This window comes from Dama dama, chromosome 5 (genome assembly GCF_033118175.1).
Source record: "Dama dama isolate Ldn47 chromosome 5, ASM3311817v1, whole genome shotgun sequence".
Lineage (NCBI taxonomy): Eukaryota > Metazoa > Chordata > Mammalia > Artiodactyla > Cervidae > Dama > Dama dama.
The window spans coordinates 100,319,276-100,336,709 of record NC_083685.1 but is presented as its reverse complement, the minus strand read 5'-3'; the positions used below and the strand labels follow the sequence as shown (position 1 = coordinate 100,336,709).

Genomic DNA, 17,434 nt, shown 5'->3' with positions numbered 1-17,434 from the left:
CAATCTGGCCCAAATCAGCTTCTAATTTTGTCTCTCATCCCTCAACACACACACATACCAGGTAGTTGACTGCTTGAAGCTCTTCAATGATTATCTTTCCCATTGATATGCCTTATCTACTTTTGAGGTCCTTTTCCTTAGAGACCATGGAACTGCTGCCTTGATTTGGGTTAACTGCTTTCTAGGTCTGCTGACAGCGATAATTCAAAGACTTCTCTTATTTGATTCTTGAAGTTTTGAATCCCATGACGTCTGTTTTTCATCCATGTTTTGTTGTAGTATGTTCTCAAATAGCTTAATTGAATAGGATGCCTATGTAATATTAATAAAATCTGTAACTTCTTGAAAATATCTGATAATCTGGTACATAGTGGAGTTTTGAGATCGTCTCCCCTCAGAACTTTGAAGGAACGGTTTCCTTGTCCTGCACTATCTGATATTGTTGGTGAGAGATTCTGACATCATCCTGAATTTCATTCCTTCGTGGGTCACCTGTACACCTTCTCAATCCATCCCCCAGCCAAGAAACTTTCATTTTTCCCTCTTGACCCTTGACTTCTGAAATCCCATCATGATGTGTCTTAACGTTCCCCGCTCCTGGCTGTTTTCACTTCTCTTCCTCATTCCCTGCCCTCCTTCACTACCTGCTCTGAGCCCAGAGCTGCTCTGAGGTTCTGCTTGGCAGACTGGCTGCCTCCTGGCTCCGTGTCCCCTGAAGCCCTTTCCACACCTGCAACCCCCCTCTCCTCTACTTGATCTGTCAGTCTCCTTCCATCCTCTCTCCATCTTTCCAGAAATTTACTGCTATATCTCCTTCCTAGTTTTCACACTTCCACGGGATTATTCCTTTTCCTTCCAAGTTAATATTATCACTTTAAAAAGACTACAGGATGCCTTCTCAAACCAGAGCTTTTCGATGAAATAACACATTGCTGAGTTTTTAGGACTTTGGGTACAATACTCCATACATTTTGAGTGAAAGTGGTAATCACTCACTCGTGTCCAACTCTTTGCGACCCTGGAAGCCCATGGACTGTAGCCCTGCAGGCCCTTCTGTCCACGGGATTCTACAGGCAAGAATACTGGACTGGGTAGCCATTCCCTTCTCCAGGAGTTCTTCATGATCCAGGGATCAAACCTGGGTCTCCTGCATTGCAGGCAGATTCTTTACCATCTGAGCCACCAGGGAAGCCTTCTTCGCCCTAAGTGTTATTTTTGCTGAACAGTTTTGCAGAAAGTAACGTTTCTGAGATGCATCAATGTTATTATGGTGCATGAAGTAATTCATGGGAAAGGAACACGATGTAACAGAGCCCGTCTTATTCCTCTGTGAGGATGTGAACCCCCGACGGTAGGGGCTCTGACCTTCTCTTGTGTTCCTGTGACACATCCCACACTGTGGGTGTCCCTCTAAAGAGCTATGCTGTTGTTTAGCTGCTCAGTCATGTCCGACTCTTTGAGGTCCCATGGACTGTAGCCCGCCAGGCTCCTCTGTCCATGGGATTTCTCAGGCAAGAATGCTGGAGACAGTTTCTATTTCCTCTTTCAGGGGACCTTCCTGACCCAGGGATCAAACCTGAGTCTCTTGCATTATAGGTAGATTCTTTACCCCTGAACCACCAGGGAAGCCCCTATAACAAGCTACCGAAGTGAACTGAGTTTTTGCAAAGTTGATGAATATCTGTACATTGAGAGCAGCCCATTGGATTAAGGACGAAGAGTAACCCATTGTCAAAGAAAAGAATTAAGAGACAAATCTTGGGAGGGAGGAAAAACCCCATGTACCTTGAGCACAAAGTTGTCCTCAGCCTGGAGTTTCAGCTCCATCACCGCCTTCCTAACCAGGGCTTCGAAGTCGAGATCTCTCCTCCGAGGGACATCCAGGGCAGGAAACAGGTCCCCGATCAGGCCCAGGAACACTGGCATGTCGTCAGTCACTATCTTGGGGACGTTGAAATCTCGCAGCGAGCGCATCAGGACTTGGTCCTCGGGCCGGTCAGGGTCTCCCCGCTTCAGGGACCCGGCCACCACCAGCACAGACTTGATGGCCCTCAGGCCCCAGTCGTAGTGGTCCTGGGGGGAGGGGGCTGGTGAGGCCAGAGATGCTGGGGTGCGGGACCCACGGGCTCAGGCTCGTGTCAGCAGAGTTAGATATCACGTCACTACTCGGTCACTTATGAGGTCAAGGTGGGGGCAAAAGAAAAGATCTACGACAGAGCAGATGAAGATTCTGGGTTCCTAGCTCCTGGTCTGGGCTGGAAAGAAGCCACATTTAAGGACCAGAAGCAAAGAGCACTGGGGTGCCATTTGATGTCTGACTCTCTCCCCAGTCTTCTTCCCAGATCTCATGTTCCGTCAGGCAGAGACCACTCCCTCCAAGGGCTTTCACTGGCCACTGCAGTGTTTCTTACAGGACACTGGGAGTCTACGAGGTATTACTAAGTGTTATATTAAAAGATGGAGCGCTATGACCAAACAGGTTTATCTTTTAAATGCTGGGCTAAGCTAAATTTTTTAGTAAATGATAAACATGTATCTTTATTATCTTAGCTAAGATAATAAACATGTATCTTTATTATAGAAGTTTCCTTGTTATAGTTTATTTATAGAAGTTCCTTTATTGTAGAAGCCTGCAGAGCTTTGAATATGCTTATGGGCACAGAGACTATCTATTATGAAACTGAAAAACTGAAAGTCACTCAGTCGTGTCCGACTTTTTGCAACCCCCTGGACTATATAGTCCATGGAATTCTCCAGGCCAGAATACTGGAGTGGGTAGCCTTTCCCTTCTCCAGGGGATCCTTCCCAACCCAGGGATCCAACCCAGGTCTCCCTCACCGCAGGCGGATTCTTTACCAGCTGAGCCACAAGGGAAGCCCAAGAATACTGGAGTGGGTAGCCTATCCCTTCTCCAGTGGATCTTCCCGACCCAGGAATTGAACCAGGGTCTCCTGCATCGCAGGCAGATTCTTTACCAACTGAGCTATGAGGGAAGCCCATATAGGGTAAGTCTGGTAAGTGGCTCAGACAGTAAAGAATCTATTATGAGAAGGTGCTATGTCTCCCTAATACCCCAGCTCCAGAACCCATCCAGAGCTGGGACAATCACACTTGAGTGGTCACCTGGTGTAACCAGGGAGGGTTACCTGTTTAGAGAGAAGCTCTTTGCACAGCTGGTAAAGGGTGATGAACTTCCTGGCTAGTAACCGTGCCTCGATGAATCCTTCAGCCACCAGCATGATTTCACAGATCAACTCAAAGTCTGGGACAACCATTGCACAAGGCCTGTGAGAGGGAGACATAGGGCTGACTGGGTCCCCAGCCATGCCTGGACGGGAGCTTGTGAGAGGAGAGATGCTGGCTGAGATCATAGATGAAGGCATATGGGAGGGTGGAAACTGAGACCTTGGCAATGATTTCATCTAAGATTTTCAATGTTAAAATGAATTAATAAGGGTAGAGGGAGTGGACTTGCCTGCTCAAGGTGATGGATGATGTGATCAGATGGGGACAAAGTTGGAGCTACGACTCAAGTCTTGCAAGCTAAGTCTAGTGTGCCTTACACAAGGCACAGATTAGTGAAGCCTGAGTAATTAGCAGATTACAGGTTAGTAATTAGCCCCAAATTATCACAGATTTGGGGCTACTGTTGAAGAACCGAGTCTCTCTAATCTCTCTAGTCTTCATCCTGAAACTTGTCTCCTCCAAGTCCAGAGCCTCAGAGCTTATTCTATACTTATTTGCATACAAATGCCAAGGCCTAATGCCAAGAGCTGAAGTCAGTACCTGTTAACCGCACCTTGCCAGAAAATGAGAAATAGAATACCGAAGGGAATTTTTATCTGTATATAAGAATTTACTGTGATTTTTTTCCTTCTAGTTCTAGTAACATTTTATCTTACAGTTACTTAGTTTTTAAAGAATTTCTTTCCCTTGTATTTCTTTTATTTTTTTTTAAAGTCTGCATTGAATTTGTTACAACATTGCTTCTGTTTTATGCTTTGGTTTTTTGGCCATGAGGCACATGGAATCTTAGCTCCCTGACCAGGGATTGAATCCCCACCTACTGCATTAGAAGGCGAAGTCTCAACCACTGGACTGCTAGAGACGCCCCTGCACTGTGCTAGTCCTAGTCACTTCAGTTGTGTCCGACTCTGCAACACTGTGGCCAGTCAGGCTCCTCTGTCCATGAGATTCTCTAGGCAAGAACACTGGAGTGGGTTGTCGTACCCCCTTCCAGGCGATCTTCCTGACTCAGGGATCAAACCCATGTTTCTTACATCTCCTGCATTGGTAGGGGTTCTTTACCATTAATGCCACCTGGCAAGTCCAGAGAAGTCCCTATAATTACTTAATTTTAAAATTACTAGGTATGTAATAGGAGCCTAGAGTTGTTACGTGTCTTTAATTGCATTTCTCTATAAGGAAAGCTGTGACAAACCGAGGTGGCATATTAAACAGGAGAGACTTTACTTTGCTGACAAGGGTCTGTATGGTCAAAGCTCTGGTTTTTTGGTAGTCACGTATGTGTGTGAGAGTTGGACCATAAAGAAGAGTGATCGGTGAAGAATTGATGCTTTCGAACTGTGGTGCAGGAAAACACTTGAGAGTCCCTTGAACCGCAAGGAGATCCAACCAGTCAATCCTAAAGGAAATCAGTCCTGAATACTCATTGGGAGGACTGATGCTGAAGTTGAAATTCCAATACTTTGGTCACCTGATGGGAAGAACTAACTCATTAGAAAAGACCCTGATGCTGGGAAAGACTGAAGCCAAAAGGAGAAGAGGACAGCAGAGGATGAGATGGTTGGATGGCATCACCAACTCAATGGACATGGATTTGAGCAAACTCCAGGAGACAGTGGAGGACAGAGAAGCTTGACGTGCTCCAGTCCATGGGGTTGCAAAGAGTTGGACACCACTGAGAGACTAAACAACATCATGCATCACTTCTAGGAGTGTCACTCAGCACTACTGTTTGTGGAAAGCAACTTGGCAACGTGTGTCGAGAGCCTTAAAAATGTTTCTCCCTGTTACCTCAGTGATTCCACTTCCGGGAACCTAGCCAAAGAAAATAATCATGCATACAAAAAAACTACTTACGTATATTTTACCATGATGCATAAATTTATTCTAAATGTCAGAAACAGTCTTAATGTTTAACTACAGGGGACTTGCTAACTACACTGTGGACCATGCACTTGATAGAATAAAACACAGTCATGAAATGAGATTTCTTAAGAATATCTAACAGAAGAAGAAACTATTTATGATAGGATTATGATAAACTATGAAATTAAAGAACAATGCAAAACTGTGTGTAGACCACAAACATACACTACAAATGCATAAATTCTATGCCTGGAAAGAAGGACAGAACACAATTCGGCAAAAAAAAAAAAATCATTTTATGGCTGATGGCATTAAATGTGTTTTATATAATCTACTTTTGAATATATGTTCTACATTTCTTCTCACATATATGTCATATGTTTCCAGCGGAAAGAATAAAGAAGCTTCTCTCTGGGGTCCTTGCAAGCCCAGGGCAGAGCGGACGCTCACCTGAACAGAGCCTTGAGGTTCTCGGGCAGCTCTGTACGACCAGCATAGCCGGGGTTCATGGTGACGAAGATGCCCACGGATGGGTTCAAGCTAATCTCCTCTCCAAGGAAGTTGAAGTGCTGCTTCTTGTCTCGAATTGCATCTTGAATGCTTTTTACCTGGTGAACAAGTCACGGGAAAATGCCCCCTGTGCGTTCCAGGGGTCGGCTGGTGGCTAAGGCTGGGACCCCAGGGTCACACTGAAGGACAGGCCTGAGGCCTGAGCCCTGGACCCTTTACTAATGGGCACTGGGTGCCTGTCCAAAGGAAATCTGGCCGCCCCTAGCCCCATGCCCATTCCTATCATGTGGTGCCTAAGAGGTTGGAGATGGACAGCTGAGCACTGGTCCCCTCCCCCCGCACCAACTACTGTCCTAGAGCACAATTCTGGGTTAAGTCATGGGATCCCCACCAGGATCCTTTGAGGGGGGCTCTTTACTACCATCATCCCCTTTCTCTGTAAGGAACTGGATGCACCAAGATGGGAGCAGTTTGCTGAGCCCTCCCCAGCTGCTCAGCGCTGGCGTCTGCGTCAGAATCCAGGCCTGTGGATTCTGGAGCCTGGGCTCTCAGCCACTACAAGATGGAAAGAAGGAACACCAGGACCCGCTGCCTGGGCTTGCTCTAAGGAGTAAGTGAAATCAAGTCCACAAGGAATTTAGCACACACAAAAGGATGCTCAAAGACAGCAGCTAACATGGAAACTGTTAACCTGTCCTCCACCACTGCAGTGTGGTCCTTATCTGGTCTTAACTCTCTCAGCTCCTCCTCCATCTATATTTCTAGAACAGACCTGGAAGCACAGGTGAGTTCAGCAGGGATGGAGTTTCTGGTGAGGAGAGGAAAGAGCCACAGTGGCAAAAGGAGGCTGGGCCAGATGCTCAGGGGCTAGTCATGTCTTTCTAAAGAGATTAGAGTTTTTCTTAAATGTGGTCTGGAGCCAGAGGGGATTCAAGCTGAAGCTTGATCTGGTCAGATGTAGATTCTAGTTAATTCTTAGAGCAGTGAAGCAGAAACAAAAATGAAATTCACCTATTTATTTCCACACCTGCTGCTTTGGGAAAGTGTGTGCAAAAATGATCAGCAGCAGAAGGCAGGAAGACAAAAGGGGCTCCCTTGTCCAGCCAGGCCCTAGGACATCTGCAGAACTGGGAGATCGGGGCCAGTGAAAGGTTTTGAATGAACCTCATGTGTATCAGCTGCGCTCAGGTGTTTAGAACAGTCAAGGGTTCTGTGGAGATTGGGCTGCAGGGATGTGTGTCTGAATATGTGTGTGTGAGAGAGAGACAGAGAGCAAAACAGCTGGAGTGTATATAAGAGAGAAGGAGAGGGGAAGAGTTGGACTATAAATAACAGAGAGACAGAGAGCTGGGCCATATACCAGAGGGAGAAGGAGAGGGAGAGGAACAGAGCTGATCATAAACAAAGGAGAGAGAGAGAGAGAGAAAGAGGCTCAGAGTGAAATAACTGCAGTGTGTATAAGACAGGAGAGAGAAACAGCTGGATCATAAACAAGAGAGAGACAGAGACAGAGGAGAGGTGGAGAGGGAATCAGAACTGGAACACTTAGGAAAGAGAGAGAGAGAGAGACAGACAGCTGGACCAGAGACAGACACACAGACAGACGGAGACAGAGACAGGAAGAGGGACTGGAGGCAGTGGACCGTCCCCCACGGGCGAGGCGCTCAGTGTCCAGAAGGGCAGTTTCTGCCAGAAGGCCCAGCGGTTCCACAACTGGGATTCAGCTTCTTTCCCAAGTGAAGCTCTAATGACAAAATTGCTGAGCTTGCAGTAATTAGCTTGAGACTGAAACAACTTCTCCGTGCACAGAATGTCCATGCGTCCTGGCCAAGGTGGCCTCCAGAGCCCGGCAGGCTGGCCCAACAGTCCAGACTCTGCTGGTTCCCATGGCGCTCACAGCACCACTCTGCCCTGGGGCCCCTCACCGCCCTCATCACCCAACGAGGAATGTGGGGTGAAACGATTACAACAATGTGAACCAGCTATACCCCAATACAAAATTAAAGAATCAAAATAAAAAACCCTGCCTGGCTCACTCCATGCTTCTCTCTGCAGGGGCAGATTGAAATCTGTTTTCTTTGGGAAGTGCAACCCACTCATCACATTTTACATTTTTCAAAATGTTTCTGTGTTTTTACTTTAGACCTTAGGCTCCTCTATAATGGTGTTACATGGGAGCTCCCCTGGCTCTGAGACACTAGCATTTATTTGTTCAGCAAGTGAATTTTTGAAACACTGCTGTGCTGGGTTCTAGAGCCCCTGCTAGCCGCTCTGCTGTGTCTAACCGCTTCCAGCCACAGCCCAACACACAGTCAGGGCTTGAATCTATGGAAGGGAGGGAATATCAGGGACACCTGACCAGGGAGCATGGAGGGAGACCCAGGCTGGAGGCGCAGGGTAGTGACTGGCCCATATAACCCAAAGCCTAGGGAGCTGGTTGCAATAGTAGTGGCAAAATTCCACAAAAAAAGGAAAGTAGTATCTTCTATGTTTAAAAACTAACAGAGTAATTGTTCTTGGAATTGCTTTACCTTTCCCAGTTGGATACGTAATTCTGCTTAACCAATCTGACAGAGAAATGAAAATGTCCACCTACGAGGACACTGAGGCATGCTCACTTTTGTAGAAGTTATGGGAAGAGGGACGTGGACATGTGAGGAGCGGAGAGGAGCAGAGGCAGGGAGGAGATGGGAGGGCGGGGAAACTGTCACAGCTGCTGCAGCTTCTGCACCAACATGCCAACCTGGATTGCGGTGTGAACACAGTGCAATTTTCTCCTCTGGGGTCCATGATTTTAAGCAGTAGTAGCTCAGGTTTTGCCCAGGTGGTTGTCAGACCACTTTCTTGAGAATGTGTCCTCAGATATATTCCTGGATGAGAACGTGAAAGCATCAGGGAATTCCAGGTTGAATTGATTTCATTTAACTCCAGAAGCAAAAGACAACTGATCTTGGAGACCTCATTACTGCCCTTGCGTTGGGCAGTTTCAAAATTAGGCAAATTCAGTGTCTGTCTGTTATACACTGGGGACAGTGGCTGCTGGGCACTGCCTCATCAGTTAGGATGCTAAGTTTGCTAAGACAGTCTGAACCTGGGCCAGCTGAGAAGGAGTGAAGGGTATAGAGGAGATCAGAGAGGCTAGGGAGTAGACCCTTCTTCCCTGTCCTGTGTGCTCCAACCTTCTACTTTTCTTCAACCCATTTCCTTCAGGGTGCAAATAATAATGATAGTAATCATCATCACCACCACTCCACCATCACCACCACCACCATGGTCATCATCACCCTTATTGTCATCACCATCACCTCAGCCACCACCACCACCATTATCACCATCATCATCATCATCACCATCACAACTACCATCATCATCATCCATCATCACCCTTATCATCGCCACCATCACCTCAACCACCACCACCACCATTATCACCATTATCATCATCATCACCATCACCACAACTACCACCATCACCATCCATCATCACCCTTATCATCACCATCACCACCACCACCATCACCATCATCACCACTACTATCACCACCATCACCACCACTATCACCATCATCATCACCACTATCACCATCATCATCACCACGACCACAACCACCATTATCACCATCATTATCACCACCACCATCACCATCATCACCACTACCATCACCACCACCACTATCACCATCATCACCACAACCACCATTATCACCACTACCAACGACCACCATCACCATCACCACCATCACCATCATCACCACTACTATCATCACCACTACCACCATCATCATCCATCATGACCCTTATCATCATCATCATCATCACCATGACCACAACCACCATTATCACCATCACCATCACCACCATCACCATCACTACCACTATCACCATCATCATCACCAGGATCACAACCACCATTATCACCATCACTATCACCACCACCACCATCACCACCACTATCACCATCATCACCACTACCATCATCACCCTCACCCTCACCATCACCATCACAACAGAGACTGACATTTATTGTGTGCCTACTATGTGTAGGGCTTTAAGTTAACTCATTCAATAATTATTACAACCAGATCAAGTAGGTACTATTATTAACCCCCTTTACAGATGTGGAATTTGAGATATGGACTTGCCCAAGGGCACATGGCTAATAAGTGGCAGGACCAGAAGTGAACATTGGCAGTGTGGTTTCAGAGCCGACACACATAACCACTTCTCCCCCGCCTTGTCTGGCTAACTCTATAAGAACCTGCTTCTTTTACAATCCCAACTATGTGGACTTTGGTCATACAATCTCTGGAGCCCAAGATGAACTGTCTGCTGACTTTGGTCTGTCTGTCTCTCACTGCTTCCCTTTTGTCCCCTGGCTCCTTGCAGGGGCACATGGAGACAGCCTGTTGGTAACCTCTATTACCAGGTGCTGCATCGGGACACCACGGGTGTGAGTACTCATGATAGACAGTTCTGTGCCTTTTCTAAGGAGCTGGACTCTGCCATCTTGTTGAGCCTTTCCTCATCCCCAAGAAACAGGTACACAGATGTTCCTTCTTCCCATCTTACAGAGGAGGAAATGGAGACTCATGGCCAGTATACGGATTCCCTTTGGTAGAGGCCTGTAGATACCCTGTCCTGCACCCAGGCCTGATTTAAGCAGATAGAGAAAATGCAACGGGGGAAAGGTGAGGAGAGGGTGAAAACAAGAAGATGCAGAAGTCCTCAGTGCTTGGCATGAAGACCACACGCTCCCATCAACTTTTGCCCCCCATACCTGCACCGCCACCACTGACAAGACCTCCACAGAGATTCGATTGAACTCATCAAAACAGCCCCAGGCACCAGTCTGAGCAAGGCCCTTGTAGATGTTGCCGCAAGACTGCAGAGAGATGTACAGAGATTAAATTACCATCCATGCTAGGCTTACCATTACGTGTGTAAGTATTGATAATTTTCTATCCCCTTTATTATAGAACTCCTGGTTCCCTAAAGACCACTGGTTAGCAACTGGTCAATCCTAAAGGAAATCAACCCTGAATATTTATTGGGAGGACTGATGCTGAAGCTGAAGCTCCAATACTTTGGCCATCTGATGGGAAGAGCCAATTCATTGGAAAAGACTCTGATGCTGGGAAAGATTGAAGGCAAGAGGAGAAGGGGGCAACACAGGATGAGATGGTTGGATGGCATTGTCGACTTAATGGACATGAGTTTGAGCAAACTCCAGGAGATGGTGAAGGACAGGGAAGTCTGGCGTGCTGCAGTCCATGGGGTCACAAAGTGTTGGATATGACTTAGCAACTGAACAACAACAACAACTATTGCATATATCTAATCTGTATATCTTTCCGCATGCATGCTAAGTCGCTTCAGTCATGTCAGACTCTTTGCGGCCCCATGGACTGTAGCCTGCCAGGCTCCTCTGTCCATGGGATTCTCCAGGCAAGGATACTGGAGTGTGTTGCCATGCCCTCCTCCAGGGATCTTCCCCACCCAGGGATGGAACCCACATCTCTTACATCTCTGCATTGGCAGGCGGGTTCTTTACCACTAGTGCCAACTGGGAAGCACCAATCTCTCTATCACTCATTTAGCTATTTATATATCAATCAATCATCTATCTATCCATCTCCATTTATCCATCTGCCTACCCCTCCATTCCTCTATCTGAATAGCTGAACAAGAAAGGGAAGAGGAGGCTTGACATTGCTCAGTGAGGCTGTTTGGTTACAAAGGATGTCTGGGGTCCAGGAAGTGGTCACCTTACCTTTGCTGTGTCCCACTACAGCTATACTTACTGTTCTTGCTCTGATTTGTGTCTGGACTAGATACACATGGCTGAACTTTCACACGGTTCAACAAATTGAGGGTAGACTCATCCTCTGATCCTGTACTCTTAGAGGAGTTGGTGGGGTCAGGGCTCAGTAATCAAGTTTTGAAAGGATTGAGTGAAATGACTGTAGTGACCTCTGGTCATGGGGACAACTCATCTCTTCCTATTTCCCATGTTAGGTGTGACTTTAAGAAATCTGCCTTTTCTTCTTCAGTCAATATCTCAGGTCTTCCACACCTAAATGTGTGTGTCCTCCATAATGTTCCTCTTGGGAGAATATACTTATCTCAGAAATGCTGCCATTGCTTAACTCTAGAAGCATCCAGAAACTTTATTCTTAAAGCTTAGCTTGTTTCTTTAAAGGGGGAAAAATATTTCTTCTTCCAGCCTGGCTTACAGAGAAACATTATCTTTATGCGTTCATAAATAAAGGCAACCATATTAAAATTTAGTGCAGAGACTATGGGAGCACAGCTATTTTAGGCCTGAATCCTCATTTTGTCTGCTTTCTATGAGAAAACATGGTGCTACAGGATTCTGCAACTCTGTGCAGCAAAATTTTATATACAAGAGAAATGATTAAAGTTGTAGCAGATCAATCTCATTTCAAGAGTTCTGTATGGGGTAACTGCAAGTGCTATCTTGCAATCTCTAAAACTATTTTTAAATTTATTTTACAATCAATATATCACATCATTTATACCTATAAATATTTGATCTATTTAATGTAATTGTTTTCTTTTTCCACCCTAAATTTATTTACATGCCATCCTATTTTCAAAAGGGACTTATGGCAGTCTACAAAAATACATACAATAAAAAAACTAAAAATGAGACAGTGAGATAATTATTATGCTTTTATAACAAAGAATCTATATAAGGTCTAACTGTGAGCAGAATGTTGCTAAGAGGTGACCTAATGGGTGTCTTGTTTCCCTTGCCTTTCTTTATGACACAGCACCTGGAATAATTTGATATTAAAATAATGTAAAAATGACGAGTGCCTGAATGAAGAATATTAGCCTTGCAATTGCCTTTTACGTATCTCTTGCTAAGAACAGAGGTTACTGTGGCTTCCCTGGTGGTCCAGGGGTTAAGATTCCGTTTTCCAATGCAGGGGATGGGAGTTCCATCTCTAGTCAGGGAACTGAGATCCAGCATGCTGCGTGCAACAGCAGGAAGAAAAGCCCATGTGCTGCAACTGAGACCCAGCACAGTCAAAAATTAAAAAAAAAAAAAAAGAATAGAGATTACTCTAATCTGTCTTCAGAAGCCAAATCTGCTCTTGCAGAGTATTGTGCCCTTGTGGAAATTCTAGAAAAATGCCCACTTTTACAGAAGAGCATATCTATGGCTTTTATAGGAAGACTTTCATATCAACCACTTATGAGCCTTTCTGTGGTTCTGGGTCAAGGAGTGAATTTAGCCCTTTGGAGATATGCTCAGCTTCCTCATTTTACAAATGATGGAAGGAAGGTCCCAGAGGGGAAGTCACCCATCTGTGGCTGCTGCAAAGCTCACTAGTGGAAGTGGATTCCATGGTGGTGAAGTTTAACAGGAGGTCAATCAGCTCCCGGGGTCAAAGATCCCCATGTCTCCTGTGAAGAAGCAGAGACCTCCTGGTCTGGGTCTCTGACCTTGGCCAGAACGGTGTGGATAACGCTGATCGATGGTTTGGGCCCCCGCGAGGCTGGGCCTGTACCTTGTAATCCATCTGCTCGGAGCAGTTGAACACGTAGACCATGATGCCCAGCGCTCGGCCCAGGTCCTTGGTGGTTTCTGTCTTGCCTGTGCCCGCAGGCCCTGCTGGAGCCCCACTCATGGTCAGGTGCAGAGACTGGGTGAGGGTGATGTAACACCTGCCACACACAGGAAGGCAGAGAAGGTTGGGGCCTAGTGAGGCAGGGCTGAGGTTCAAGGCCACAAGAGGCTCGACACAGCTTCTGGAAAGGAAAGCTCAGGTCCCACCAGTCTGTTCCCCTCTGTGCTGCGGGAGGAGGTTTCTAAAAGGCACCTTCCCGACTGTCTTGATCTTGCCCTCGCTTATTTCTCTAGCTCACTTCTCACTGTCCTCCCCACCTCCCCAGCCCCAGCCCACTTCATTTGTGAAGAGGTATTCTCACTTGCTCAGTGCTATGGTCTGAATGTTAGTGTCTCTGCTAAATCCATATGTTGAAATCTTAACCCCCCAAAGACTGTGGTATTGGGAGGCAGGGTTTTTGGGAGATGACTAGGTCAGGAAGGTGGAGTCCTCATGAATGGACTTCATGCCTTATTAAAGGGATCCCGAAAAATCCTTTGTCCCTTCTACCATGTGCATACAAGTCCCCCTGTCCCTGTCCTTTAAGATAAATGGCTTCTGCTTTAGTCTCCCAGGTCTCCCCGAGCCTCAAAAAGCTGACTCAAGAGTTAATGACAAGGGACTTCCCTGGTGGTCTGATGGCTAAGACTCCGTGCTCCCAAAGCAGGGCGCCTGAGTTCCATCCCTGGTCAGGGAACTAGATCCCACATGCTGCAACTAAGAGTTCAAATGCCCAAACTAAAAGATCCTGGAAAGATTTATGCAGGAATGTCCAAAGCAGCAATATTTATAACAATAAGAAACTGGAAACAACTCAGGTGTCCATCAACCATGAATGAACAAACAAAATGCAATGTATCTATGCAATGGAATGCTATTTAACAAAGTAGTGGAATTAAGTACTGACACATACAACATGGATGAACCTTAAGAACATAAAAATGAAGGAAGTCAGACGCAAAAGATCCCATACTACTCCATTTGTGAAATGTCTGGAAGACACAGAGATAGCACATCAGTGGCTGCCTAGGAAGGGTGATGGAAGTGAGGTCTGACTGCAAACATGATGACAGCAATATTCTAAAGCTAAATTGTGATCACGGCTGCACACATCGAAGAATTTACTAGAAATTATTGATTTGAGGGGAGGAGCCAAGATGGCGGAGGAGTAGGACGGGGAGACCACTTTCTCTCCTACAAATTCATCAAAAGAATAACTGAACACAGAGCAAACGTCACAAAACAACTTCTGATCGCTAGCTGAGGTCATCAGGTGCCCAGAAAAGCAGCTCACTGTCTTCGAAAGGAGGTAGGACAAAATATAAAAGATAAAAAGTGAGACAAAAGAGCTAAGGACGGAGATCCGTCCCTGGAAGGGAGTCTTAGGCGGCATTGCTTGGGGTAGGGTCCGGGCCTGAGTGCCCTGAGGACAATCGGAGGGAGCGTCTGTGAGTTGCCAACTTGAACTGTGGGAGAGCAAAAGAGAGAGAGAAAATTAACCAGCCCGAACACACTGCCAGCCGTTCGCAGAACAAAGGGACCGAGAAATTCCAGAGAAGAGCTCGCAGGCTGCGGACCGGCCCAGACCCGCCGGAGGCAGGAGGCAGCGGGGAGCGGAAGGTCGCAGCGAGACACAGGGCGCAGGCACCCGACCGGCGCGGGCGGGGACTGGGGCTGGGGACGCGGAGGACAGAGGGCGCAGGCACCCGACTGGCGCCAGCGGAAACTGAAACTGGGTCCGCGGAAGGGAGTGGGCGCGCCACACCTGGGGAGAGTGCGCCCACCGAGCCCCTGGCTGCCTGGACCGCTCTGACGGGGAAGGCGCAGAGAGCGGGCGCAGCTTTTCATTCCGTGCTTTTGTGGAACACCCGAGGGCTGGAACCGCTCGCAGCGGGGGGGCGCGCTCCATATGGAGTGGCCGGGAGCCTGAGCAGCACAGACGGAGAAAGCAGCGCCAGCCCCTCCCGGCAGCGTCAGCCCGTCCCCGCAGCGCCAGCCCCTCCCTGCAGCGCCAGCCCCTCCCCGCAGAGCGATGGAACTAGCTACCTGAATAAGAGTCCACCTCCGCCCGCCTGTGTCAGGGCGGAAATGAGGCTCTGAAGAGACCGGCAAACAGAAGCCAAATAAACAAAGGGAACCGCTTCAGAAGGGACCAGTGCAACAGATTAAAATCCCTGTAGAAAACACCGACTACTCCGGAAGGGGCCTGTAGATATCGAGAAGTGTAAGCTGGAACGAGGAGCTATCTGAAACTGAGCCGAACCCACACTGACCGCAACAGCTCCAGAGAAATACCTAGATATATTTTTACTTTTTTTTTTTAAGTAAGAAAAAAAAATTTTTTTTTATTTTTTTATTTTTTCTCTTTTATTTTCCTTTAAAATTCCCTATTACTCCCCCATTATTCCTTAACTTTCATTTTCATAGATTTTTACGATTTTTTTAATTAGGGAAAAAATTTTTTTTCTTTTTTTTTTTCCTTCTTTTTTTTTCTTTCCTTTTTCTCTTCTATTTTCTATTTTTCTTTTTCTCTTATTTCTTTTAAAGTCCTCTAGTACTCCTCTACTACTCCTTAATTTTCATTTTCAATACACTATAACCTTACAAAAAAAAAAAACAAGAAGAGAAGCCCTATTTTTAAACCGAAATTCAGTTCCCATTTTTATTCAGGAGTGTGTTGATTATTCTCTCCCAATCTTGACTCTCTGTTTTCTACCTCAGAACACCCTATTTCCTCCTTTCCCCTTCTCTTCCCAATCCAATTCTGTGAATCTTTGTAGGTGACTGGGCTACGGAGAACACTCTGGGAACAGACAACTGCGTAGATCTGTCTCTCTCCTCTTGAGCCCCCCTTTTTCTCCTCCTGCTCATCTCTATCTCCCTCCTCCCTCTCCTCTTCTTCATGTAACTCTGTGAACCTCTCTGGGTGTCCCTAACGGGGGAGAATCTTTTTGCCATTAACCTAGAAGTTTTATTATCAGTGCTGTATAGTTGGAGAAGTCCTGAGACTACAGGAAGAATAAAACTGAAATCCAGAGGCAGAGACTTAAGCCCAAAACCTGAGAACACCAGAAAACTCCTGACTACATGGAACTTTAAGTAATAAGTGACCGTCCAAAAGCCTCCATATCTACACTGAAACCAACCACCACGCAAGAGCCAATAAGTTTTAGAGCAAGACATACCACGCAAATTCTCCAGCAACGCAGGAACATAGCCCTGAATGTCAACATACAGGCTGCCCAAGGTCACACCTAACACATAGACCCATCTCAAAACTCATTACTGGGCACTCCATTGCTCTCCAAAGAGAAGAAATCAAGTTCCACACACCAGAACACTGACGCAAGCTTCCCTAACCAGGAAACCTTGACAAGCCAATCATCTAACCCCACCCACTGGGTAAATCCTCCACAATAAAAAGGAACCACAGACCTCCAGAATACAGAAAACCCACTCCAGACACAGCAATCTAAACAAGATGAAAAGGCAAAGAAATACCCAACAGGTAAAGGAACATGAAAAATGCCCACCAAGTCAAACAAAAGAGGAGGAGATAGGGAATCTACCTGAAAAAGAATTTAGAATAATGATAATAAAAATGATCCAAAATCTTGAAAACAAAATGGAGTTACAGATAAATAGCCTGGAGACAAAGATTGAAAAGATGCAAGAAATGTTTAATAAAGACCTAGAAGAAATAAAAAAGAGTCAATTAAAAATGAATAAGGCAATGAATGAGATCAAAAACACTTCGGAGGGAACCAAGAGTAGAATAACGGAGGCAGAAGATAGGATAAGTGAGGTAGAAGATAAAATGGTGGAAATAAATGAAGCAGAGAGGAAAAAAGAAAAAAGGATCAAAAGAAATGAGGATAACCTCAGGGACCTCTGGGACAATATGAAACGCCCCAACATTCGAATCATAGGAGTCCCAGAAGAAGAAGACAAAAAGAAAGGCGATGAGAAAATACTCGAGGAGATAATAGCTGAAAACTTCTCTAAAATTGGGAAGGAAATAGCCACCCAAGTCCAAGAAACCCAGAGAGTCCCAAACAGGATAAACCCAAGGCGAAACACCCCAAGACACATATTAATCAAATTAACAAAGATCAAACACAAAGAACAAATATTAAAAGCAGCAAGGGAAAAACAACAAATAACACACAAAGGGA

General features: G+C 46.1%; 1 protein-coding gene across 1 annotated transcript in view; it reads right to left on the bottom strand.

Moving 5' to 3' along the window:
- Nucleotides 1-17,434, bottom strand: part of DNAH9 (dynein axonemal heavy chain 9) — a 290,174-nt gene that overhangs the window by 161,091 nt on the left and 111,649 nt on the right. The window contains exons 27-31 of the mRNA XM_061141084.1: nt 13,161-13,317; nt 10,400-10,504; nt 5,563-5,720; nt 3,147-3,285; nt 1,786-2,073 (exon numbers count right to left, since the gene is read on the bottom strand). Coding sequence (XP_060997067.1) covers nt 1,786-2,073; nt 3,147-3,285; nt 5,563-5,720; nt 10,400-10,504; nt 13,161-13,317 — 847 coding nt within the window. The remainder of the gene's footprint in view (nt 1-1,785; nt 2,074-3,146; nt 3,286-5,562; nt 5,721-10,399; nt 10,505-13,160; nt 13,318-17,434) is intronic.